Source organism: Megascapheus bottae, chromosome 12 (genome assembly GCF_031878675.1).
Source record: "Megascapheus bottae isolate mThoBot1 chromosome 12, mThoBot2.hap1, whole genome shotgun sequence".
Classification (NCBI taxonomy): domain Eukaryota; kingdom Metazoa; phylum Chordata; class Mammalia; order Rodentia; family Geomyidae; genus Megascapheus; species Megascapheus bottae.
Window position 1 is genome coordinate 21,765,266 of NC_143520.1, and position 26,659 is coordinate 21,791,924.

The 26,659-nt window shown below is 41.7% G+C and overlaps 1 protein-coding gene across 9 annotated transcripts in view; it reads right to left on the reverse strand.

Annotated features, from left to right (window-relative positions):
- Positions 1–1,739: 1,739 nt before the first annotated feature.
- Pkp4 (plakophilin 4) overlaps positions 1,740–26,659 on the reverse strand; it is a 219,534-nt gene continuing 194,614 nt past the window's right edge. For 6 of the 9 annotated variants that reach the window (XM_090342791.1, XM_090342786.1, XM_090342790.1 and 3 more), the window contains 11 exons: positions 23,557–23,740; positions 20,523–20,640; positions 18,785–18,976; positions 18,454–18,627; positions 14,994–15,144; positions 11,301–11,496; positions 9,060–9,144; positions 8,822–8,939; positions 6,100–6,225; positions 4,661–4,734; positions 1,740–2,727 (listed from right to left, as the gene is read on the reverse strand). In XM_090342791.1, coding sequence (XP_090198917.1) covers positions 2,479–2,727; positions 4,661–4,734; positions 6,100–6,225; positions 8,822–8,939; positions 9,060–9,144; positions 11,301–11,496; positions 14,994–15,144; positions 18,454–18,627; positions 18,785–18,976; positions 20,523–20,640; positions 23,557–23,740 — 1,667 coding nt within the window. In that variant the 3' untranslated portion in view covers positions 1,740–2,478. The remainder of the gene's footprint in view (positions 2,728–4,660; positions 4,735–6,099; positions 6,226–8,821; positions 8,940–9,059; positions 9,145–11,300; positions 11,497–14,993; positions 15,145–18,453; positions 18,628–18,784; positions 18,977–20,522; positions 20,641–23,556; positions 23,741–26,659) is intronic. The other 3 variants (XM_090342794.1, XM_090342789.1, XM_090342792.1) reach the window with 2 other exon arrangements.

The following is a 26,659-nucleotide window of genomic DNA, read 5'->3' on the forward strand; positions in this document are numbered from 1 at the left end:
AATGTCCATGGACTTAACTTTAAACATCCCACTTTTCAAGTTTAAGATCCCAGTAACACTCCACATCTGCTAAATTACCCCATGACAGGGGAGGAGGGTAAAGAGGCAGTGTGGTGGGTAGCCGAGTGGCTTCTCCTTGACTGTACTGTGAACCACCAAGGGGCTTTCTTGGGGTACTAAGACCTGGACCCCACCCTCTCTGTTTCTGATCAGTCCTCTTGTACCTCCTGATACAGGATCCATTTGACTCTGATCCTCCAGTGTAGGCTAGAAGTGGGCTGATTCTGATTATGCAGAACCACAATCAGCACTCTTCCTGAGGGCAGAATTCTGTGTGTGAGTGGGTGACACTAGGACAGACAGCAAGAGTGCACCAATATTGTTCCAGCAGAGTTTGTTTATTCCCACTGCTTGAAGGGAATGAGTTCAGTTTTTGGATCAATGACCCACGTTTCTGTCCTTAAGGCTCTGTGTGCATATTTCAGTCACCAGTTAGGAGCCTTAAATGCTTCAGATCTTCTGCCTCATCGATATAGCACCCCCATCCCCTTCCTTTTTCTGGCCAGTCCTGAGATTTCAACTCAGGGTCTAGGTACTGTCCCTGAGTTTCTTTTGCTCAAGGCTAGCACCTGAGCTACAGCGCCACTTCCAGTCTTTTCTGTTTATGTAGTACTAAGTAATCGAACCCCGTGTTTCATGCATACAAGGTAAGCACTTGGTCAATCGGCCCAGGAGGCTCTAGATTGTTTTCCTGTCTACTGCAGTGAAGTCCTTCACCTTAACACCCAAACATGAGGTTCAGGATGGTGAGTGATTTCATTTCTAAGTCCTGGTATCAGTTCTTTGGGAAAATCTGAGACTTCTGGTATTTCAAGAAGGCTGCTTACTGAACTAGCTAGGGCATGAGATAGTCGGGACAGACTCAGGTATCTATCTAGTAATAAGCCTATGTCCCAGAAAACCTCCCCATGTGCAGATACTAGCAATCTTCCCTCAGACTTTTATTTCCAATTCACTTTGCTTCCAAATCTTGGGAAGCTGTCCATTCAAACAAGCAAACCCCCCCCCTTATTTCTTTATATACTCACAAATGGTGGTCTGTGAATTTTTAAAAATCATGCTTGCAGTCTATACTGCAACATATGTAACAACCTCAGGGAATACCCAGGTTCTGAGCTCAGGGATGGAATGTAAGACTTTGGAAGACGTGACTTTGGGCCTCCTGAGATTAGGGGTCTTCACTGTCTCTACAGATGGAGAAATATTCACATAGGGCCACTGGTAACTCCTGCCTATGATGCTTGTAGAGCTTTCCCTACCCCATTTCTAATAATATAGGAATCAGTTTCTCATGGATTTGATCAACAAAATAATTACTTAGAAATGGGCTGGCTTACTACACTGATGCCAACAAAATAAATACTAACCCAGTGTTCTTATGTAATTACTGAGTTCTCAAAAATGATGCCAAAAAGAATCTTTGCCAATTTAGTTATGGCAAGGCTCCCAGATATAATTTTTCTTAGGTGGAATGTGGTATTAAATAATACAACAATCTGATGACAACAACAAAAATCCAACACAATAAAACTATAGAGTGCATTCAGTTCAAAACAGAGAAATAACAATACCAAGATGAAGAGAACAGAAAGGTCCTTACTTCATTCTTTGGTCTGGTCCATGTCACACCTGCTTTTCCATAGCACAATCAGAAGATAAAAAGAGGACAGAGAACACACTTCCAAGGATGAAATTTCCACATTTATTTTTCTTTCATGTGCATAGAAAATGGCAGTGACGTGTCCTGTGAAAGAGGCAGGGAATGGGCATGGCGCTGCGATACCAGCCTAGACTTTGTGCTTCCAAAGTACACTATTCATTGTGAAAACAAAGGATGTCCATGTTTATCTTAAACTGTTAACCGTTCCTCGAGTTACCCATTTGGTTTTAAGCTGTCATTTTCTTCAACTCTTTTCAAATGACACACTGCATTACAAATGATGGCACTTAACCAATGTGGCATTTCCATATTTACACCAACAAAAGAAATTTACAAGACATAATAGCATACAATCTTGACATTTAGTAATAGCAATAAAACATGAAGGGCATCCATTTTTTTCTGTACAAACTATCAGAACATAACTTTATTCACATAAAAAATCATCTTGAATTTGATTTGACCTACACATACCCCATCTCATTTCACCCATTTCTTAAACCTCTCGTCACATCACCCACACCTTCACCAGACTACAGAACCTACAAGTAGTTAGATCTAACACCTAGATAAAGCTTAGAAAGTCCTTTCCCGTGTCCTCACTTCCCTGAAAATTCCTCAAAAGAAAATAAAATATGCTCTTCACTCATTCCTTCCATTTCACTTTCATATTTCATCATCAAATCAGCAAGTTGGACTTTTCACCTCAATCCAAACAAGGTTAGAAAGAAAGAGTTCCTCTGCCCAGTGTCTCGATGCTACACCCACGAGTCTGGGGACCCTGGGTACTGTTCTGCTCTATAAGAAGGTCGTTTAGTGGAATAAAAGTCTACATAATTTGTGGTTGATTTCAGTCCATACTGTGTTGAATAATCAGTAGAAGCTGGAAAGTGAACTCGGTCATCAAAATAAGGATCTTCATAGCTATGAGGAGACTGCAAATACAATCTATATGCATCAAAATTCTTTCTGTTGGAGTCATCTTGACTATAGTACAGTTGTTGATGCTGTTGACAAAACAGAAAGGCAAATAAATGAAAGCACTTCTTGAAAATGTACATTGAACATTAATGTGGGCTTCTGTTTCATATTGTTCAAGTAATATTTGTGGACTTACGGAGTTGTTTCCGGTTACCTTGAGTGTTCAGAAGGATTTTAAATTACACGTATAGGCAGGCTGGCCTGCTTCATTCAAGTCCTAAAGACCTCTGGAGAAGTTGATGTCACAGCAGAGCACAGGAGCCCTGCTGTGTCTGCTGTTTGGAGCGACCTGTTACCCATAGCTCAAATTGTGAGGATAGCCTTTCTTCTTGCTGTTACATAGCTAACCTTGAGTACTTAATAGATTTAGTTGGGAGCTGGATTTCTGGTCTCAGACAATTGTGTAATTATGCACTCAGCTTTAAGAACCTCTGAGAATTGAGTCCATCATTTAATTAAAAAGTAAGCAAACAAATATGTATTTTGATGAACAACAATCTCCCTTTGGAAATGCTGCTATGAGCTGTCCTATTAAGGGATAAGCAGTGTCAAGGTAGGAGAGTAGTAAGATTAGCAGGGATGTGTGAGCATATACAATTCCAGAGGGAAAGCCTTCTTTACACCAGAACTAACCAGTCCATTTGAAGAAAGCAGTTTGCATGTGAACAACCACAAAGGCACCCCACTCTCCATTTCCTTCTTTTTTTTTTTTTTTGCCAGTCCTGGGCTTGAGCTCAGGGCCTGAGCACTGTCCTTGGGTTTTCTCAAGGCTAGAGCTCTACCACTTGAGCCTCAGCACCACTTCCAGCTTTTTTATATGTATGTGGTACCGAGGAATCGAACCCGGGTCTTCATGCATGCTAGGCAAGCACTTTAACCACTAGGCCAAACTCCCAGCCCTCCATTTCCTTCTATGCTGCTTTGATCTTGCATCAACTTCTCCAAATTATCATGGTTCTTATATCATCTTCCTTTCTTAGCATACCCAATATCTGGACCCATCAAATTCACCTTATAGACATCAACACCTTGTTCAAGATCTAAATTCATTCTAACACAGCTAAAGTCTATCAAGAGAAAACTCTACCTTCTCTTTTTTAAGGTAGAGTTATAATTCTGAGGCTATTTTTCTTGATTAAAACTAAGTGGAAAAACAAACTGGGTGTGGTAGTGCATGCCTGAAGTCTCAGTTAATTGAGAGGCTGAGACAGGAATACAGCCTGAGAAATACAGTGAGACCCAATATACAAGCAAATTTCAATTATGTTATGAATAACTTTGTTTTCCCATCTACAAAGAAAAGATGGCAGTGTGAAGAGTGGTCTCATCTGAAGGATAGGATTTATTCTGTTTGGGAAAACACAAGTGTTTTGCGTTATTGGAAAATAAAAAGAAACATCAGATGGCCCAGACAAACTACTGCTTCCAGAAGGCCCTGACACTGATAGCAGGGCCCCAGTGACAGCAGAGCAAGAGACACTGGCATGAGAGAAGCTGCAGGCCAGCAGGGCCGAGTCCACTTTGACCTCTGAGATGAACGCACCTGATCTTGAGGCCAAACCTCAGGGCTTTTAAATCATGAGCTGGGACAGGGAAGTTATGAAGATAGACAATGAAGCCTCTGGGGAAAAGGACAACAAGATGAGAATAAAGTATGTGCACCAACCTTTCCTCACCCAGAAGACAGAGTTGTTTCAGAGCCTAGTGGTGGCTAAAGAGCAGGAAGGAGTGGGAAGGGGCATTGTTGGGTAGAGCGCACACATCACAGGTTCAGCTGTCCCCATCAGTGGTGTGCACCAATGAAGCCACCATGGAAGTAAACCACCGGCACATTTCTGAGGAGGGCAGATCTCCTCAGGCCCTACCGAGTCGGCTCAGTTCTGAGCAGTCAACCCATGTTGGACCCCTTACTGTATTACTGCTAATTGGCCTTCTGTACAAAAGACATTGCAAATTCACCTGTAGCCGTCTATTTTGTTCTCTTGCTGGTGAGGAATAGGAACTGATGTAAATTGGTGAAGGTTTGCTGGAGCCTGTAAGAAAATATTTTATGAAATTAAAACTAATGCTCATTATTCTGATCCATTGTGACTGCTGTAGGGTTTCCACAGTAGGGCTCCTGGTACTGTCTCTGACAGGGATCGCCTTCCCCAGTCAGGGTAGACTAAGAGACAGCAGACCTGGCTCCCTGGATCTGCCCTGGTTGCTGTGTAGCCTGGGGCTTGTTGGAGCTAAGAGCAAAAGTAAGCCATGTGTGCTTTAGCCAACAGGCAACACCAATGCATAGCATATCCCCAAAGGGTCCTTCTCAAGTTTTGTTCAGCCACTGGGTGGATTTCTCCACTTAGCTTTGAGCAGCTGTGCTATCCTAAGGTTCTGAGCTCCAGCAAGGATCAGAGAGAAGGTTGATACAGCATTAGGCTGAGCTCACTGCTTTCAAAATGACTGTGATCCACAATCACAGGTTCTGGGAAGAGCAGGCACAGGCATGTTCTCAGCACCAGGGCCACATGTGTCCTAGTGAAGTAGGTTGTAAAGTGAAAAGGACTTGGCAATGGAGTTCCGGAGTCTACATTAGACTACTAATGATATCACTTGATACCTTCCTGTTAGTTGTAAAGCTACCAAAGATTTTTATTTTTATTTTTTTCTAAGAAGGAGAATGAAACTTATGGGAAGCAAATTAGTTTACTGAAGCAAGCAGAGGAGACACAGAAGGGCATGCATGCTGAAGAAGCAATCTTTACAAGCAGGCAGCTGCATATCTATACTAGCCACACATTAGAGTTTGTATGTGCACTGCCTTCTGCACAAAGCCTGGTATTTGAAACATAGCATCTACAATTTTCAGAGCTATTAATTGCCATGGTAACAATAGTCAATTAGTAAACAGCCCTGTGAAATCACAGTTTCAAAGACAACGGCACAACTGAGACTGTTCCCCCAGCAGTAGTTAAGTTGCCACCAGCTTTTATTTCTTTCTTTCTAATAAATAGTTTTTTTTTTTTTTCCTGAGGCAAGGGTACTTTTGGTTTGGAGGAGAGCTCACACAGATTTGAAACTTCTGGCATAGTTAAGTGATTTTTCTGAAAACCTTTATGAATATGATATGAAAAATTAACATATTATATATTTGTTATTCTTTGATCTCTCGTTTGAATTCCGACCTTTTTTTTTTTTTTTTTTTTTTTTGCTCTTGGCCACCATATAAGTTACATTTTTAGTTTGCTTACAGCAAGTGGAGAAGGTAGCGACCCTTAGAGGAAGGAAGAAGGGTCAGGAAACATGGTTTGCTGCTGGGGGATCATCTCAATATAAGCACAAGCTATTTCCCAGGACACTGAGTGTCTAGAAAGGTGGCTTTTCTAGGTACTGTATCACACACCCAACTGGCTTACCAGGGTATAGGCCTTTGTGTGTGGCATCCCCTTGGCTATTATAATACTGCATAGGTGGCTGGGTCCTATCGTACTCAGAGCGGTCTCTGATTCCTAACAGTGCTGGTGAGGAAGAGGTGCTGCCAACTGGAGGAGAGGCAAAGAAGGAAGAAGAGAAAGAGGGAAAGAGAGAGAAATCAGATTGTCAGTGTCTTTGGAAATCTCCAGGAAAACAAAGGCCAGTCATTAGAAAGACACACAATTGGTGCTTAAAGTCAGCCTAAGAGGTGCTAGAGTTGAGGAGCAGCCAGATCTTCAGTTCTGGAACGCATGCCCTGAAGACTGAGCAGTTAGCACCAGCACTGGTCCTCCTAGTAAGATCTCTGGGTCCCCCCAGCAAGAGTGAGGAGCACACTGCAGACCAAGGACAATCATGCGGCTTTGCCAGCCCGCAGAAACACAGTGATTCAGCATCTCCACAGCCATGTGCCAGTTACATTTGCTATCTGGCCATCCCAGTTTAGTTGCTTATAACATCCGTCTATTATCTTTATGTATGGCTCTTCAGTAAACAGATTTTATGGCATGTTTTCATTTCTAATTATTTCAAAAATATCTGCATCTCTAAATGAGCTTGATTAAGAGTGCCTAAGTCCATAAACTTTATAATTCTCTTTATGGCAGTCTGTTGTCAGGGAAATCATGCAAGCTCAAGTAAGGCTGAAGAAGCTCATCAGGAAGCTCTTGGTGCTAAGCCCGGACTTCACAAGGCCCAGACTTCTTATCCCAGTTGGGCCAAATATCCAATAATGACACATCTGTCCTTAGGTCATTATTAGAGGATTTGGGGTTTTTCTTTTATGTACACGGAAGGGAGAAACACATGTACACGCACATACACACATACATACACACACACACACACACACCCCACACTATTTTTTCCCCATTATAAAACATGTGATTCACTTAACAGTCCCCTAACTTTGGCCCTAGTGGTTTGGCAGGCACAGATGCCTCAAAAGGAAGCTGACATTGATTGAAGTTACTTTGGCCAGTCACTTTTTTCTATGTAGCACTTCTGACAGACTGCCAGTGTTCAGAACAGGGAGGCACACAAGGGCAGGGTCCACAGGGCACTCATCTGGCTCGCTTTCCATAATTACAGGTGTTTCTATATGTAGAGCCCATACTGGTGCTAATGGATGGAAGTAAGTATTAAGAATGACTGTATGTAAGAATGCATGGCATATAGCCTACCTCTGAACACAATGCAAGGGATACTTGAACAGGGCCCAGGGCCAGTCAATACTTCTATTTTCTTGGTGGATTGTGGGGATTGAACTCAGGAACTGGGTATAGTCCCTGAACCACCTTGTTCTTAAGGCAAGTGTTCTACCACCTGAGCCATAGCACCACTTCTGGTTTTTGAGTCTCATGGGGGCTTTTCTGCCCAGGCTGGTTTCAAACCATGATTCTTAAATCTCAGCTTCCTGAGTTGCAAGGATTACAGGCGAGAGCCACTAATGCTTGTAGGTTTTCAGTATGTATGTCTAAGAGGTCCAAAGAACAAGCTTGTTGCTTGGTAACTATATGTAACCCTGGGATGACACTTTCTGTATATATATGCCTTTTTTAAGGTAGCAAATCTCTTGCTTCCCCTGGCTTCCCTCCTCCTAAGTCCCTCAAGATTCTTCTGTAAAAGAAGATAGCCTCAGGCTTCCCAAGGAGGTTAAATCCTGACACAGGCCTCTTTGGAGACAATAACTCATGATTTGAAAACAAAGATATAACTACTATCATACACAGTATATAGGTGCACCTAAAGTTAAAAATCTTAGTACAACTGAGAATTTAGTAGCAATACTGGGTATATATCTCAGTTTTTTGGCCACATTTGTTCCCACAAGTCATATGGGGGTAGTGCATTTGATGACAGCACATAATACATAGATGTCAGAAGGCACAGTTGAAAGCTAAGTAAAAACAAGAACTCTATTAACTTTCCTATTTTATTTAAGAATCAAATTGACTGGACTTACTTATTTGATTTGGTAGTCATAGTCTCCCTTACGTGTGACAAAAACTTAGCCTGCCTCTCTAATCATCTCACTGAGTCGAACACAACAAATAGGTTGGGAGTCTAGTTGTCAGGATTCCCAACTTAAAAATCAAAGAGAATCTCTACAAAGGCATCTGTGAGGCATGCTCCTATGGCTGCGAGTGCCAGCAGCCTGTAGGGAAGCCAGGAGACTAGGAGGTTTCACTGGAAAGGAGATGGCACATAGGCTGTGGGGCCAAAAGATCGAAGCTCAATACCCTGTTCTTAAGTGGTTTCAAAAATGTAATTCCAAAGTAGGTTTGAAGCACATTCTAAATGTATGGCCAGCTGGCAGACAGGACATTATCAGTGTGCCCCAAGTGTGGCCCCATTACCCTAGTCTCCTGCATCAGTTACCTGCCAGCTGGATAATTACTGAAACCCAGTGAAGCAGAAGTAGGGGTTGGGGGAAGCACTGGGAATTTTTTCTGTAGCTGATGTAAACAGTGCAAGCCGTTCAAATGTAAGGAAGCAAGTAGGCTTATTGTTTATGATAGCGGCAATTTCCAAAGAAGGCTCTGAGCATGAAGTGCAGTCCTGGAGAAGACATGCATAATCAACTCACGTTTAGTCTTCCCTGGTGGGGGAAACTGTTCTGTCAGGTGAATGTTCTCAGAAAAGAGTGGTTGTTTGTCCACTGACCTGACTGAAGGATGGGTGACATTTGTTGGTTGGTGGTAGACAAGGAAGGGTGTGATTTGAATCGGTCTCGCTCTAATGTCGACACAGGTGTAATAAAGTGGTTCTGGTTCCACCCATCCTGGAGAGTGAAAAGAGGAAAAGAAAGCTCTCAATACGAATAATGTCATCACACAGTAAATGACTCAGAATGTGTGTTCTGATGAATGGTAATTAGGCTGGAGCTATGCTTGCAGGTTACCTTTCTGTAAATGCTCCGGAGGTCCCGATATTGCCACAATGTATTCAAGACCTGTGCTGCCGCCTTCACCACTTTCAGAGATGACCTAGGGAGAGAGCACTGGAGATGAGGAATGCAGGAAGCATTTGCAGCTCAGGCTGCAAAGCAGTGGCCAAGAAAGAGGCCATCTTTTCCTGAATTGGAAGGTCAGAGGCTGCTGCTGCTGCTGGGAGACCCCATGAGCAAAGATATGTGCCTGGCAGGTCAAGACATGACCAGAGGTGGCAGGAATCAAAGGGAAGCCCTCAGGGTATTGGATGAGGCCAAATGAGCCTAACTGGGGGGCTGCTTTAGTTGTCAGCACCAGCTTCCCTTCAGACCTGCCATGGGGCCCCTGGAGCTTTGGGATTAACATGACTATGATCATATAACCTGTGTCTGCAACCACTCCAATTAATGTTTTCTCCCTCATTACGAGGCCTTCAGGTACATACTTTCTTTGCCATGAATGCTGGTGCTTTGCTAAGCCTTGCTGACCCATGAGTCACTGGGTTCACTTTGCAGGGGGCGGGGTGGGAGGGGGAGATTGCTGTACATCAGTGCCTGAATAAGTAGTGATTGAGTAGGCATAGCCTTCTGCCTCAGGTAAGGCTCTGTGTGTGTGTGTGTGTGTGTGTGTGTGTGTGCACGCGCGCACACTCATGCACATGTGCATTCATGGATCAGTGCTTTAGGACTGAGCCCTAAGGATAATTTAACACCTCTGTCTTCAGAATAGACTTCAACACTGAATAAACCCAGTGTTTTAGTATGCACAAGTTGGCACAGGCTAGATATTTCTACAGCTTCTTCTTGTGCCTTGCACAAGTGCAGGCTACTAAAGTGATTATAGCTACCTCAGGAGATAGGGAGTCAGGGGTATGGGACCTTAGCTCTATCCATAATGTTTCATTTGCTTGAAGATAACAAGGAAATTGTATGCATTTGTTACTCATGCAATAAAAATACCTTATAAAAAAGGACTGAAAGGAAATATTGTTTATGCTGATAGAGGGTTACAATATAATTTGCTACATTACTCCTCAATTTTAGAAATCTCTTCAAAGGTACAGACTGAAAGACTGCAACATTTCATGAATTCTAGCACTGTCATTGAGCTAATCAGTAAGTATTCTCTGAACACCTATTCAGGGCCAAGTTCTGTTCTAATTAGGACACAGCAGTGAATGAAATGACAAGTCCCTGCTACTGGGAGAGATGGATACTAAGAGAAAGACATAAATAACACATGTTAGTAGGGATCAGAGCTAGAAAGGAAATATAGTGGGGTACAGGGTGGAGAGTAAGGGGAGGTAGTGTAGGGTTACAGTTCTGTTATTCTGACACTGTGTTAGGCATCCTTGCTTACCATTTCAGTGGTCTGAGCCCAAAGGAAATTTATAGTCACTGTTACAACTCCAGGCCAAGAGCCATTTTATTTCTGCCACTGATTGTCTCTTCTATATTTTCCCTGCTTCATCAGTTAGTGTCATCCTGGAGCAAAGGGAAATGTGAAGAAGCCGAGGGCACATCCTGAGGCCATGCAACAGACCTTCTGCAGAGTGCTGGTTTTCATGCTCTCTAAGTACCTGGCAGTGGATTCAATGCCTAGACTGAGTATTCATGATGATTTTTGTAGAACATGCCCTCAGGCTCAGAGTAGAGCCCAAGGCACAAGGGAGATGCCTCCCACCCCTTCAGGATTTCCTTTCTACTGACATTTCTGATTCTTCTAGGAGCTGACATGATGAACAAATGTGGTGTTAGATTGCTATGGTCTGAAGGTATGTGCTTCCCCCAAATTCCTATGTTCAAGCACTGACTCCCAATGAGTTGGTGTTTTCTCTGGGCACCACCATGTGAAGACATAGCTAGAAGTCACCATTTATAAAGCAGAAAAGGACCCTGACCAGAAACAAAACTTGCTACTGTTTTCTAGAATGACTGCTGTTGACCAAGGAGTTGAGGATATGTTATAGCAGCTTGAGTAAACTCAGACAGAGACAGAAAACACTGTAGGAGGAAGGGATGCTAAAATAAAATGAAAGCTAGAGAAAAGTCCACATGTTGGAAAACACACATTTTCCAACATTACAGGTTTTAACTGCTAGAGCCAGAAATTTTGTCAGCATTCATGAAATTCAGAAATAATTCCATAAAGGCCCAAATCACAGGGAAATGCCAGGACAGAGCACCTTGTGCCCTGCCTCGCAGCACACTTGCCTGTCTCCCCTGCCTTTGGTTATGTTCACCAGCTTCTCGATGCCACCTGAGTCAGCCAGTGCCTTGGCATTCTCCATGTTTTTGCTGGTGACCTCATGCAGGGCACAACAAATGGCTGCCATGGTCTCGTCCGACAGTATGCTGGGGCCGTTGCCACCTGGAAGCCGGTTCACCAGGTCTCGCATGGCATATTTACCTGCCAAACACAGAAGACTAAATTCTACTCTCAAAAAGAATCAGTATTTTTTGTTATTGCTGCTGAAAACCCTGATACTATAAAGGATTAAAAAAAATTTGCAGCAAAAAAAGTGCTAATGTTACTATTTATTGCCATGCTACTTGAAGAAATGATTTATAAAACATTACTGTCACTTGCAAAAGGAAAAATGTTATTGCACAAGTTAAGTAGACTGACCATGTTGCTTTAAGTATTTTTAGTAATAGTGTATAGTGAGGAATTAGGATAGTAAGTTTTATCCTTGACTGAATTCTACTGCAGCAAAGCACTCCAATTCTCTCTTTTATCTTTGATTCTAGACCAAGCAAGGTTGCCAAGCAATACTTTTCATTAAACCTTCTCAGGTCTCAAAGTATAAACTGAGCACAGTTAAAGAGTTTTATTAATTGAGTTGTACATTGGCCAGTCTGACATCATCAGCAGCAACATGCTATTTACTCTTAAAGAAGAATTTTGCTATGCAGAGTATAGGTGTGTTATCTCCCAGGAGTAATGTAATAATAATAATAAAGTACTTGATAGGAGGAGGCTGAGGGAGTTTTGTAGCTATTGAAGCAATTCTTTATAAATACTCTTACTCCTCTCTAAAAATAGATTATCTCCAGCCTTTTCAATTTCAATTACCAACTGCCAAACTGAGATAAATGCACTGTAAACAAAAGAAATTAACTAAAGCTCAAGTAAATATTGTCTTAAGTTTTTATTTTTTTCTCCTCTCCATGCTAATGGAGAGGTTAGTAAATAGGGTTTTCATCAAACACCTATTTATATACAATGGTATATATACTGACAGGCTGCTACAGTTCGTGTAATTTCCTATATGTCTGAAGACCCACTCTAGCTTACTCATGGCAAGCATTGTTAAGAAGAGCAGAAAAACAGTGATGACACTGGAAGCTCAGAAGATAAATGTGGTATTTCAGCACAGATGATAAGTTAGCATGGCTGATTTTGAATACTCACAAATGTCTAAAAGGTACATGACACATCATTTGTCATTTTGCTAAGGTTTATCTTTAAATTGCACTCCTGAGGCTTGAATCTCTGCCTCTGAATGAACCTCAGCTCCTGCAGCTCCAGACAAAATGTAGGCCCCACTCTGAGCAGTGTGCAGTCACTACAGTGGACTAACAAAACACTGACACACACCCACAACACCCACACAGATGTTTACTGTGGTTGTTTTGGTGTCAAGTGGTCCTGAAGAGAAAGTCTGGTGCTGGGGAAGGAAAGAGGTTATTAAGAGAAAAGGGTGGGTACTGGGAACAGAAATGCTGGTTGAAGTAGAGCCCAGTGATGAACACAGGTGGGGCTCTGATCTCACAAATAAGGAATCTTCACAAGGAAATAAGAACATACTATCTTGTATGCTTGATCTTCCAGGTGTGGTAAGTAACAAGCCAAAAGATGTGTACATTTTTTTTCCTCCTTTAGGAACTCCTAAATGATATGTGCTTCTTAAAAAAAATTAAAGAATATGGATGAGGGTGGAGGTGACAATGTTTAAAAGGAAATGTACTCGTTATCTGACTCATGTAACTGTAACTCTTTTGTGCATCACCTTTACAATTACATTTAAAAATGTAAAAAAAACAAGGGATACAGGTATAATAAAAACAATTTGGAAAAAATATCTCTTTGGATTTTTCTCAAGGAGATGTGGGAATGGAGAGGGATAAAGTAGGAGCAGGATATGAAACACTTGAAGACACCTCTCTGCATCTCCGTGTGGGATGATGGCTTAAGGGAGCTGTGTGTTAAAAGCAGGCTAATCTGGACAATAACTTAAAATAGCAATTCTGCCTGGCACTGTGTGAAGGGCTTCATTCTAACTCACCACATTTAATCTTCATGGCAACTCTAAGATAAATATTATTGGCCTGTTCTTCTCTCTCTCCATCATTCTCACTGTACATATATTTTAATATAGGCTGAGTCTATAGTCATGTGACACCAGCTGTGAGGCTACGCAGCTCATCCGCTTGCAGGAGTTTCCTTCATGGCTCTTATTTCCTCCAACTGCTAGGTCCTGGCATTGTCAGCCCCCTAACAGAGTCTGCTAAGGAAGAGTTTCTTTCCCACTCAGATGAAGGAACTTACCCAGCATGGGACGGTAAAGGACACTCTGGGTACAGGGCCAGTAAGCAGCAAGTTCAAGATGGAAACTCAGCTATTGTGCTCCTCTGCTTCCAAGACATATACTAATTACTACAAATGAGGGAAAACACGGAGCCTATGCTTCTTTGACTCTGGCTTACTTCACTTAGTATGATTTTTTCCATGTCTTTCCATCTCCTTATGAATGTGGTGATATATTTTCTGATAGCCACATTTCATTGTGTGTAAATACCACATTTTCTTGATCTATTCATCTACTGAGGGACATCTGGGTTCATTCCACATCTTAACTGATAAACACATGTTGTTGTGTTGGTAGCTTTAGTGTGCCCTTGCTTGTAATTGTTTGGGTAATTGCTCAGGAGTGGAATTGCTAGTCATCCTAGCAAAGGAACACAAGACCTCAATGGCTATGTACATATGACCAAATATGCTAATCAAAATCAACTCCAAGACATGGAAACAAGCTTTTTTGTGTGAAGTTACTCTTTTTTTCTTTGTCCATCCCCTGCCCACCCCCCCACTTTGGTGTATCTGTTTTTGTCACTGGTTTTGATCTTGATACCCTGTGTCTTGGGGAAGGGAAGGGGAACAACTAAAAGGACAAAGCATGAACGAATACAACAGTAATACTCTATGCAAGAGACTATACTAGAAATGATTTTATAACTTGGATGGCAGAGAGAGGTGGGGTGGGGTGGGAGAAAATGAGGGAAAGGGTAATAATGTTCAACAAAAAATTGTACTCATTACTTATGTAACTGTAACTCCTCTGTATATCACCTTTATAATAAAATAAAATTGACTTTACAAAACAATTGAAGCTCAATATTATACAGGATTCCTAATCTTTCTTTTACCACACTCCCAACTTCTAGTCTTGCTTGCTTCATCCTAGTTCTGATTCTGCTCTGAGTTAGAAATGGATAAGGTTTTGTTCTAGAGTGAATGTTTACACAGGATCCAAGAGGGAAAAGCTACAGGAAACATTTATATGATCATTTTTACTCTTGTTTTTTTCCTCCCAAAAGTCTGTCTTTCCTCTCTCCTTTTTCTCCTGCTCACCTCCCTCAATTTAGAACATGATGGAGCTGATGAACCTGTCGATATCAGTATAATGAATAGAACTTCGTTGTTATTGTTGCTTGGGAAGCAGATTTCTCCAGGGAACCAGAGATGTCAAATCTATCAATATAATCTACAATTGGAATTGCTGGCCCTTTTGTATGGCTCAGTGGTAAGCAACGTTAACTGTCAGGCATTTATACATCCCCAGAAAACAATTTTGAATATTGTCATTGTTTTCCTTTGTACTTTCCCTCATCACCCAAACATACCTATAAGCTCCTTGTTGCGAACATCCAGTGCCATATTCCTCAGGGCGGTTGCCACAGAAGAGACCACTCTATCATTATCCATCCTCAGAAGCTCTACAAGGATGGGGAGCCCTTTTTCCTTTCGGACAGCTGCCCGGATGTATGCTGCAAACTGGTGAGCAGAGTAAGGCAATCAGTAATTTCACATGGAGTTCCAGTCTCATGTTACTGCAATCTAAAAAGGATGTTTCCAAGAGATGAACTAATAAATTAAATGTTTTCTTTGCAACTGGAGATTAAATCTGTGGTGCCAGAACAGGAAAATAGAGTTTGAGAGAAAGATAGGTTGGGATGACTGCTTTAAAAAGAAATCCCAAAGCCTGCAGATCTGAAACCACCATCTGTCAGATATTTTTTGTGCACAACGGAGAAAGCAGTGATTACTTTCTATCTCAGATACATAAACACGATTAAGGAAGGACGGTGCATTTTCTTTGCATTGGCTCTGTTCCAGGTCTAGAGACTATAAATAGGAGGGTAGAGACAGTAACCAGCCCATCAGTAAACATGAAAGGAGAGCCTGTCTCCATCCAGGCACTAATTTTTCTGTATTATCTACAGAATACTTAGATTTCAGTAACCTGTTAAAGACATTGCTTGGAAAAATACTTCACATCATAAAAAAGAAAATTCTCCAGAAACATTAGCATCATAATGCACAGAGTGAAAGATGAGGTGTGACAGTATGCAAAATGCATTCTCATTCAGGATTAGCTAGCTACTTTTCACTACATGAATTAAAAATGAATGCTAAGGTATCAGTAAAACAAGCAAAAAGCCCATCAGAAAATGGATTTTTAATCTTGTTGTGAGCTATGAGCTTTACTTGACATTTTTATCAATGTAAATTATCCCTTAAAAATCAGGAAATTTGAAAGATGCTGCTTGTGGAAGATCTAATGCTTTTTGGGTAGGGCCAAGTCATGAGGACAAAGATCTACTCACTTGTATATTACTGTGAACATTAAAATAAGTGATTGACCTTCATGTCTCTTGAATATAAACATAATAATAATGGGAATTAGAGGACTATATGCCTTTCAAATACCTGATTAACAATCTTCATATGAAATGATGCCTCTGTTTCCCAAACCCAATGAATCTAAGACTGCATCTCTTACTATAGAGTGTATCACTCAGGCAGTTTGATTGACTTCTAATTGAAACTTGAAGGAAGGACTCTTTCCTGCCTCACTCAGAGACCAACCTGCCCACGTACCCCAGTATTCCCAGACTTTCACCAGGGCTCCTCAAATACTGCGGACTTGATCACAATTGCAGTCAGAACTCTCTTGTTTTCTTAGTAAAGTCCCAATATTTTTTTTTTTTTTTTGCCAGTCCTGGACTTGAGCTCAAGGCCTGAGCACTGTCCTTGGACTTTCTCAAGGCTAGAGTTCAGCACCACTTCTGGCTTTTTTTCTATGTATGTGGTACCGAGGAATCGAACCCGGGTCTTCGTGCATACTAGGCTAGCACTCAACCACTAGGCCAAACTCCCGGCCCAGTCCCAATATTTTGACTCACTACATTTGATACATGAAAGCATCTGAATTATGTTTACACACACACACACACACACACACACACACACACACACACACACACTTTTGTTGGCTTTGGGCCTTGAACTCTGGCCCTAGGCACTGTCCCTGAGCTCTTCAGCCCAATGCTACCACTCTACCCCTTGAGCCGCAGAGCCACTTCCAAATTTCTGGTAGTTAATTGAAGATTAAGAGTTTCACAGACTTTTTTGCCCAGGCTGGCTTTGAACCGTGATCCTCAGATCTCAGCCTCCTGAATAGCTAGGGTTACAGGCATGAATTACTAGTGCCTGACTTAATGTTTATATTTTAAATTATGTACTTTAATTACTGTCATTTTTAATATCATCAAATGATCCTTTGGTATACTAAGCTGGTGTGAATACTGGCCTATAGCGTAAATATTCACAGATCCTTATTTTCCAAGATCTTTCCTCAGCCTTCCACATTTATTTCAGTAATCCTTACAACCACCCCATAATGTAACTTCTTTTTACAGATAAAGAAACCGAAGACAGAGACCATAGTCCCATATTATATGTACAGGAGCTTGCTCGCTCTTTCTTTCTTCCTTTCTTCCTTTCTTTCTTTCTTTCTTTCTTTCTTTCTTTCTTTCTTTCTTTCTTTCTTTCTTTCTTTCTGTACAGGAGCTTGCTTGCTCTTTCTTTCTTTCTTTCTTTCTTTCTTTCTTTCTTTCTTTCTTTCTTTCTTCCTTCCTTCCTTCCTTCCTTCCTTCCTTCCTTCCTTTTTTTTTTTTAACCTGTCTTGGGGCTTGAACTCAGGCCTGGGCACTGTCTTTGGACACTTTTTGCTCAAGGCTAGCGCTCTGCCACTTGAGTCACACCACCACTTCCAGCTTTTTCTGTGTATGTGGTACCAAGGAATCAAACCCAGGGCTTTGTGCATTCTAGAAAAGCACTCAACCACTATGCCACTCCAGACTCAGCACTAAGTTTAATTAGGAAGAACAACAAAATACATTGGCTATTATAAATACCTTTCTCTATTCAATTATAGCAACTACTTATATGAAACAAACCATACGTACGCCTCTCAGTGGACTGTACACATGTTAAAGGAGACAGAGACACAAGACCTGGGTACTGTGCAAGTGTCTGAGAAAGGACCAGGGGAGCACCTGTTTCCTTTCCCATAGTGGAAACTGACCTAAGCGCTATACTTGGGCTCCTATAGTCTCTCAATTGAAAGCTACTCTGGCTCCCAAAGGGAATCCTAACTTCTCCTTCTCAATTTTCCATTAACCAGTCCACAGAAATAATCCAACGACATTCTCATGGGCCTCTGTCACTCATCTGCTTAAACCCTCCAAAGCTTCCTGTCTGAAGACCAGGTTGCCATTCTGAGTCTTGGTCTTCAGGCCCTAAATGTGATGACTGGCTCCAACTCATCACTCCTGGCACACTTTCTCAGTGGCCAGTCTACAGTCTGTACCCATGCAGTCCTTCCTTCCCTTACAGAAGGCTTCAGTTCTGTTCTTTTACCTGCATTATTCCCTCTATATTACAACTATAGACCCTGCTGGCTTACTTTTAACTCCTCCATAGAGATTCAGCCTGGGCACTGCCCTTCAGGAAACCTTCCACTTATGCCTAACCTCTCTCCCCTGTCCTCTTTCAGGATCCCACAGCACAGTACCTGTGTACTCCATCCTGAACTGCCAGTAGTCTGTTGTGCTCATTGGCCTTCAGATTCTTTCTGTCAGGCACTCTTCTGTATTTATCGTTGGCTCCCTAAATCGACTGCTTTTCTCCTTTTCCACCCCCCCCCCCCCGACAAACTCTAACAGCACATCCCTTTCATATTATGGCAGATCTGGCTGCGAAGACAGAAAGAAGTGTAGACAGAGGTAGACATCCCACCTTCCAGTTGCCAGCAGAAAGGTTCTGGAGAGATCCAGCAGAGCCTTCCAAGGTGGCTGGGTTGGAACTTTCTGCTAGAAGAGTCAGATATGGTTTTACCACTGACGGATGCCATAGCATCTCAACTCCTTTGGGAGACTTGGACAGTCCCGGAATAGGGCCAACTCCATCCCACTGCAAGACAACAGCTCACTATTAGTTGAAGCAAGATGACAGTTACCTTCAATGCTTGAGAACATTCAGATTTAGCTATGCAGAAAATTCTATTCTTGTCCCCAAATATGTCAATTTATTCCAGAAGAAAAGACAATGTATGAAATAAAATGCTAGCCTGATCCTCTTGTGGCATCCTCTTTTTCTTTTTCTTCTTCTTCCCCCAGCAGCTGGGCTCGGAGTCTTTGCTGGGAGACTCTTTTCCTAGCAAGTCGTCGAGCTCGTTCAGCCCGAGCAGCCGTGCTTGAGGGACCTCGAGCTCCAGCCGATAGGACAGGTTCCTCAGGGTACACACGCAGTTCTCCACTGTCTGAAACCCAACATGGCGTATAATTAAAAACACCACACTAACTACTTCTGTACTGAGCACACTCAAAGGCAATAAACAAGAAGGAAGAAGGAACTGTGCCTTCATTTATGGGAAGCTAAAATAATTCAAAGAAAAAATGAAAAGTTTAGAGTTTTTGTGGGGTACTCAGATGGTGAGATACAGATGTACTCATTATAATCAAGGATCTGATTCTATGCTCACTAAAAATGCCCCAGGCTTTGGCCCAGTGCTGCTGAAGGTTACATTGCACTTAAAAAAAATGCCACAACCCTATTTTGCTATCATTGCAGGTCCTCAACAAGACAACAGTGCCGCCACCTTCCTGCCTCCTCCTCTATCTTCCACCACGCCTGCCCTCTGATTGGTGGCTGCTCATTTCTTCCTATTGATACTTGCTTTCTTCACATGATCTCTTGTTCTTGAAAGTCTGTACTACACATTTATGACTTCAACCACAGTTTCTCTTAGACTCACCAAGTTCAGCACTAGTCTACATAGTTTTTTTTAACCAACATACTTAACCTGTACTCAGTTCCACGGAAGACTTTTTGGTTCTTTACCTGATATATCAGATATATTTGTATTTGGTTATTTGAAATTGGATAGGGAACGGGCGAAAACAAGATGAGGGGTGGGGGTTGGGGGGAGGGAAATGGGGACCAAGACATGTGAAAGGGTATCAATGTATGGGAAATAATGCACCATCTATCTGGCAAATATCATGTAACCCTTCTATAAATTACAATAAAAAATATATGAAAAAATAAATTAAAAAAAAAACCCCAAAACAAAAAAACTCAGCTGTTATTTGAACCTTATTCTGTTTTTTCCCCAAGCCTAGCACTCATGATTTTTTTCTCTGTCACACTCATCTTTATGAGCCAAGGTCATCTTTATTGCGCCAATGGCTTCTTTTTAATCCAGCCCATCCTGATACCATGTGTCTGGCCTACTCTGTAACTCTAGACACTTTGGGCTCAATCTTGCTTTTCTGACCACTTCCCTCAACCCTTAGGGCAGCTCAGTTTGACTGGCACAGCTGGAAAAAGACAAACAGAATGCCCTGTGTTCAGAAGGGATGGAGAAAACTGAAGAAGCTTGTGCTGAGAATACTGACCAGCAGGTCAGGGGCAGGAGGAAGACCAGGAGGGGCACTAGAAGAGGGTGTGGGCTATGGGATTCACTAAGGGAAGAAAGGTAGAGGCCAGGGTTTCCAGACTGCTGACTAGAAATCTTTATACAGTAGACATAAACAGGTGGATCTGTGTCTAGGAGTAAGGCACACAGAATTAGAGGCAGCGGCAGCAGGGATGTTTCACTTGGAGAAGGAGCCTGGGAGGACATAGGCTAGGGCCTTGGTTATACCCAGTCACTAAAAGTGAATGGTTCTAGGGCTATTTTTGTCAATCCCTGTCTCTCCCAATTTGCTGTCCTTAGGAGACTTATGGCATGCAAATAGAGATTGGTATAGTTGTCATCTGCCATTTTGTAATGGAGAGACAGGACCGACCAGGTGGTCACTGACCTTGCTGTCGTAATCAGATGTGTTCACGCACGTGTGGATCACATACAACAGCGAGTCCACCAGCCCCTCACAAGATCTCATTTGTTTCCGTGCTTCCTCTCCTGCAGAGCTGAGGTTCCTAAATGAGCGGACATGGGGTGGAAGCTGCTGAGATGAACAACCCACTCATTAGCCATGAAGCTTACCTTAATGATACCAGAGAACAGACAGTTGATGGCAGCCATTTAGGAGGAATTTTGGAACTTGTATTTTAATATTGCCAAAGCTGACAAGTGTGGCCAGCTCCTCATTATCCACACACACAGGAGAGCAGGGCCTTGAAGGCTTCCCTGCGCTGCTCTGAGGACATGTCACTTTCTAATCCCCTAAGGTAATCGTTTACAGATACATCTTCCTTGGTATCCTCTTGTATAAGGGAGAAAAATAATGTAACCAACTCATCACCTGACTTGCCATGGTGGCTGTTATACTGCTTTTCCTCCATCCTTAAGTGATGTAAGTCTGTCCACTTATTATACAGTTACCCATGTAGCAGGTGGTTATTGAATGCTTCTTGAAGAAGCAGAAGAAAATAGTATTGCTTGTAGAAAAATGTCAAATTAAATATAGATAGTTGCTTATGCTAAAATTTTGCTCAGAGTTGAGGGTGTGGCTTAAGTGGTGGAATTCAAGTCCCAGTACCAAATCTATCTTATATTTTCAATCATAAGACACCTTGAAAATTTTTTGAGGTTTTATTCATATGAAATTAATGATAACAATTTGTCTTAAAAATTAAGTAATTCAGCCAGGGGCCAATGGCTTACACCTATATTCCTTTCTACTCAGGTCTGAGATCTGAGGGTCATGGTTTGAAGTTAAGCAAAAAAACCAGGGACAACATCCAGAAACTGAGTTCAAGTCCAAGTATCAGCCTTCTAAACACCGAAGTGGCTCAACAGTAGTCTGCCTGTCTAGCAAGTGTAAGGCCTCAAGTTCCTTCTATAGCACCCTTAAGAGAATAATGATGCTAAACCATAAGGATTATGAGGAATGAGGATTCTAGGTTAATTATGCAAGAGAATATATAAAGCCATTAATCCTTCTACCTGAGGCTCTGAGCTCCACACCTCTCTGGCTTATCTCTTTTCACTGCCTTTCCTTTTGGCTTCTTCTGGCCCTGGTTTCATCCAGGAAACCTGGGCTTTGCTTTGGTCCCCTCTCCTTTTCATCTCTGCATCCTCCTGGATGCCTCTTTCAATTTATTCTACAACCTGTAAACAAAATGTTATTTTTGGTTCTGAGCTCTTTAGAACTCCAAACACATCCCAACTGCTTCCTTGACTGTGCCACATGGGTAGCAAGCAAGTTCGTGTTTCAAATTACTCATGGTCAAACCTCACAGCTGCACAAATCCATTCATCCTCTCCCTTCCCCACATCTCCTCATCTGTTGAAGAGATCTAGGTGCCATCTTGATTTGCTCATCCTTTCCTATTTATTAACTCTTACTCAACAAAATAACAAAACTGCCTAAGTTTCTGTAGCCCCTGATCCAGCCACCCTTATTGCTTGCTTGGATCACTGCCATGATCTTCTACATCATAGTCGGAAACCTGCCTGGTACCCCTCTGCTTAGAACACTCTCATGGTACTTAGAATAGTACCAGCTCTTTCCCATAAAGCCGCCATGATGTCAATTACCTTGCACTGTGCTCACTAAACTAGAGCTACAAGCTCATTCCTGCCCCATGGCCTTTGCACTAACCACACACTTGGCCTGGAACACTTGTTCTCCTGACTCCTAATTCTCAGGTGAATGGCTCTTGTGATAGTTGATGAGCAGAATAGCTACTCAGTAGCTATTACATCATCATCTTTGCTTTTTATGATGTTAGCATCATTTTCTACATCTCTTGTTATTGATTTTCTTCAAGAGGGCCTTATCTGTTGAGTTCCTCCCAGGATTTAAGTAGGTCCAGGTACCAAGTGTGATGCCCCGAGTTATTCAGGGTCAAGAGCATGTCTCACCTCTCTCCATCCTGGATCTAAGTTCAGGAGAGGATGACAGGCTGATGACAAGCTGTTGCTCTAGTGACTAGGTCATGTGACCCTGATGAGTCATCTGATTTAGGAGGAATTGCCTGTTTTCTACTCTTCTACTTTACGCTGTCCAACAGGCCTAACAGCCACCTGGCATAGTGTGGAAAGACTTTCCTTCCCCCTCAAGCTCCCTGCCACAGGGACGCACAGGCTTCTTGGTGTGACTGCTAAGCACTGTTAAGTCAGTGCTCACCACCTGACACTATATTGAGCCATTCCACGTGCATCACTGACTCCTCATGACTCTGGGTGGTGCTGCTATCTCTAATCTACAGAAGAGTAAACTTACGCCTCAAGAGTGGATGGGAAGAAGGGCTGTCTGAGGCCAGAGCCTACTCTCCCGATTAACTCACCACTCTATGCCACGGCTTCTGTTTCAAGTACCCAGGGAATCATTAGGCTGGGAGATGGAATAAAATGCAAGCTGCAGAGTGTTAACAGCAGATAGGGAGCTGAAGGGTGTAAATTATCAAGAGGTCTCCATATCTTAAATGCTAAAGGTAATGATAAAAAATAGTATCTGGGCTTGTTTTCATTTGTTTATAAAATTCAAATAATGATGGCTTACACCAGTCTGTACATCTTTTTTAAGCAAAATAATATTTGAATAATAGTTCAAAAAATCTTGAATTTAAACAAAAACCAGGCTGCAAACATGTCAACATACAGAATATAGTAGCTAGAAAAATGTGGTCAAAGTGGAAAACACTGGAATTTTGGCAGTGCACTCAGCATGAATGGCCTATCTGAAGAATTCACATTTATAAGACAGCTGTGTGAAGGCCATAAGTCTGTGCTCATAATATAGTAAGTCAGTCCGGTTGTCTACATTGTGACACAATACTGTAAACTTAGGTAGATGTTAATGAAACAAAGACCCCTTGCAATCATTTTACTTCTGACACATATTATTCATCAGACCATTAATTGCAAAGAAGAAATAAAGAATTTACCTCAGGCAGCCTGTTGTGTTACGCAGGACTAGTGAAGTCTGAAATTTAATTTTATGATCATCATCAAAGGAAGAGTTATTCCACCCAGAATGTGGAACAATCACAGTGTTGGTTAAGGGTGAGAGAGCATCGCGAATGATTGTCATCTTTACAGCATCACATGAGGATAAATTCCAAAGAACACCTAAAAAAATGAAATTTCAAAGATCAGACTACCAGTAAGAGATACCACAGCTTTAAAATTAGCCATGAGATGAACTCTGTCCAAATTTATCAATGATAAGGGCCAGTTGCTCTGCCTCTTAATCATTGGGAGGGCATAGGTGAACTGTGTCAATACATTCTGAAGTCTTTAGACTTTAAGATTCCACAGTCACATTTATCCTGGACAAGTTACGCGTGCGTGTGTGTGTGTGTGTGTGTGTGTGTGTGTGTGTGTGTGTGTATGTGTGTTGTTTTTATTTTTTGTAGAGCAAACTGAGTTTCTCTGGGTGGAGGAGTAATTTAAGCAATGGATATAAACACATGGTATCTGATATCTTGTAAACTTGCTTTTCAGTGCATTGTCTGTTAAGTCTGTGACTAGACACTTGTAGATTTAAGACAGACTTTGAAAACTTTCCTTCACAAAGCTTTCCAATTTTTTTTGGGGGGGAAGAGGGGCGTTGGGTCTCTCACAAGCTCAAGCTTGTAATAAAGTTATGTAACTTTATTGACTTGGAGGCTGAATGTATTATCTTCACCTTCCTCATTTGAACCATTTCATCATTTCAAGCATGCCTTAAAGAGCTTGATTTCTGTGTTTCAGGATGTCAACTTAGTGTCCTTCCTTTTCAGATACACGTGAAAAATAACAATAAATTAAAAATCACCCATACTGTATTTCACATCAAAATTTTTAGGACAAGGGAGCAGAAATGTAGCTCATTAGAGTATAATTTAAATTGCCAAGCTTATTAGAAGGGATTCATTTCTCTGGCAACTCTGACGGGTCAAATCATCATTAGAACACATTTTCCAATAATTGTTCACACAAAAATTAGGGCAAGTCTGAGATGCTATCTACTCTAATGCAATTCTCATGTGAATACAATTTTTTCCTAAACTCAAGGGTGGAGGAGAAACAGCAATTGGTGTTCTATGCATTGCAGCTCTCAGAGCCAAACACTCCTGATGCATCGTTGGCAAACAACTCAAATCTTCACAAACTATCACAGTAGCACCATGGTTCTTTGGAGAATGAAAGACTTGGCAAAATCTGCCCACGTCTATGGGAGAGTGTCAGCCTTGTAAACATGATTGATCAAAAGTAATGGGCCAGAGACAAGCCTGAAAATTGCTGTTCCAGGGTATTGTAAGCCAAGTTGCCAGTCCCAAACCTGCTGACTCAGCCTTCTTTGGGCATGAAATAAAGGAGAGAGGCAACAGAGAGCTGACAACAGCTTTTCCTGTCATGTGGGCTAAAATTGAGAAGAGAATGGGAAGGCCAGCCTTTCCCTTGCCTGATCACATACTAGCCATGAAGGTTGATGTTTTGCATTGTCCTGGCCTTTGCTCTGAATCTGTGCTTCCTTCTTGGCTCTGACTTATGGACCTTATTACTTTGGTTTCCCTTGTCTTTTCTCCTACCATAACCATGGCTTTTCAGGAACCTATCCTGTGATATGGCCTATCTATCTACTTGAGCCTTCTAGGCTCTTCCTTAAAGTGGGGTGAACATGGGCCTAGGAAAGCATTCATGAAATTTAGGATCAAGAAAAGACCTTGCTTTGTTTTTGAAAGCTTTTGCTGTTCACTATGACAAATCTTTGCTATTTGGTGTCCCACTAAGCAGGATTTCCTATCTATAAGACATATTACAAGCGCTGTCATAGGGCAACATACTGGAAGATAATGACCACAGAAGGAACCTGAAATCTAAAAACAAGAAATTACTCCTTGTTGGTTGGTTCTGGACAAATAACAGAAAATAAAACAGGAGAAAGAAGAGGTGAAGGTGCGTGTTTGCTAGTATGTGATAGAATACACGACAATGTGACTTTAACATTTCCTGCTAATGAGGCCACCATACTTTGACACACAACAGCCAGCCACAATGGCAGCCTAAGTCCACAGATCACTGATGGGGAAAGTGTCATTTCATAACTTCCCCTGCTCAAAATTTTATATCGTGTGATTCCTAAAAGTCTTTGGCATAATTATCTGTCAAAGTCTTTCAAATTTCTTACTTTAAAAAGTTCTGCTTAGTATGTTATTAATAATCACAAAGATAAACATCTTGTTTCCATGTCTTTGAGTTCATTTTGCTTATCCTTATCCTATATGGCCCCCCGGCATGTAGTTATTGAGCTATTATGGTCCTCTGCTAGGAGAATCCTGGATGTATACTTTCACTTACTTTCTCTCTCTCTCTCTCTCTCTCTCTCTCTCTCTCTCTCTCTCTCTCTCTCTCTCTCTCTCTCTCTGTCTCTCTGTCTCTCTCTCTCTCTCTCTCTCTCTCTCTCTCTCTCTCTCTCTCTCCTCCCTCCCTCTCTCCCTCTCCCCCGTCTCTCTTCCCTCCCTCCTTCCCTCCTTATGGTTTATCTCACGTTGTTAACGTATCTGACTTTGGTACCTGGTATATTGTATATTTGTTTAGTTGAAATAGGATAGGGGAAAAACAAGATAATTGGGAGGGGATGGAGGGAGAGCAATTGGGAGAAAAACATGGGAAAGAGTATCAATGTTCAAGAAGTATTCTACTCACTACCTGACTAATGTAAGTGTAACCCCCTATACATTACCCCGACAATAAAATACAGTTGAAAAAAAATTCAGCTCATGGGGGTCTAATTTTCCAATAAGCTACTTTCTACTTCTTAGAATAAATATATTCCAGTAAAGTTAACAATAAGGCAAGCCTTATGAAAATCAAAGCCAATCAAATTAGAGGCTGTAAGTATAAAATTGAATTAAAAAAATACTCCGGAGTATCTATTAGAATTTGTTTTGGATGCCCCTATGGATACTAAATATGCAGATATAAAATGGTAGGTATAGTTTTGTAATCCTCTCCTGTATATTTTTAAGTCATTTCTAGATTGCTTATAAAACCCAACAAATG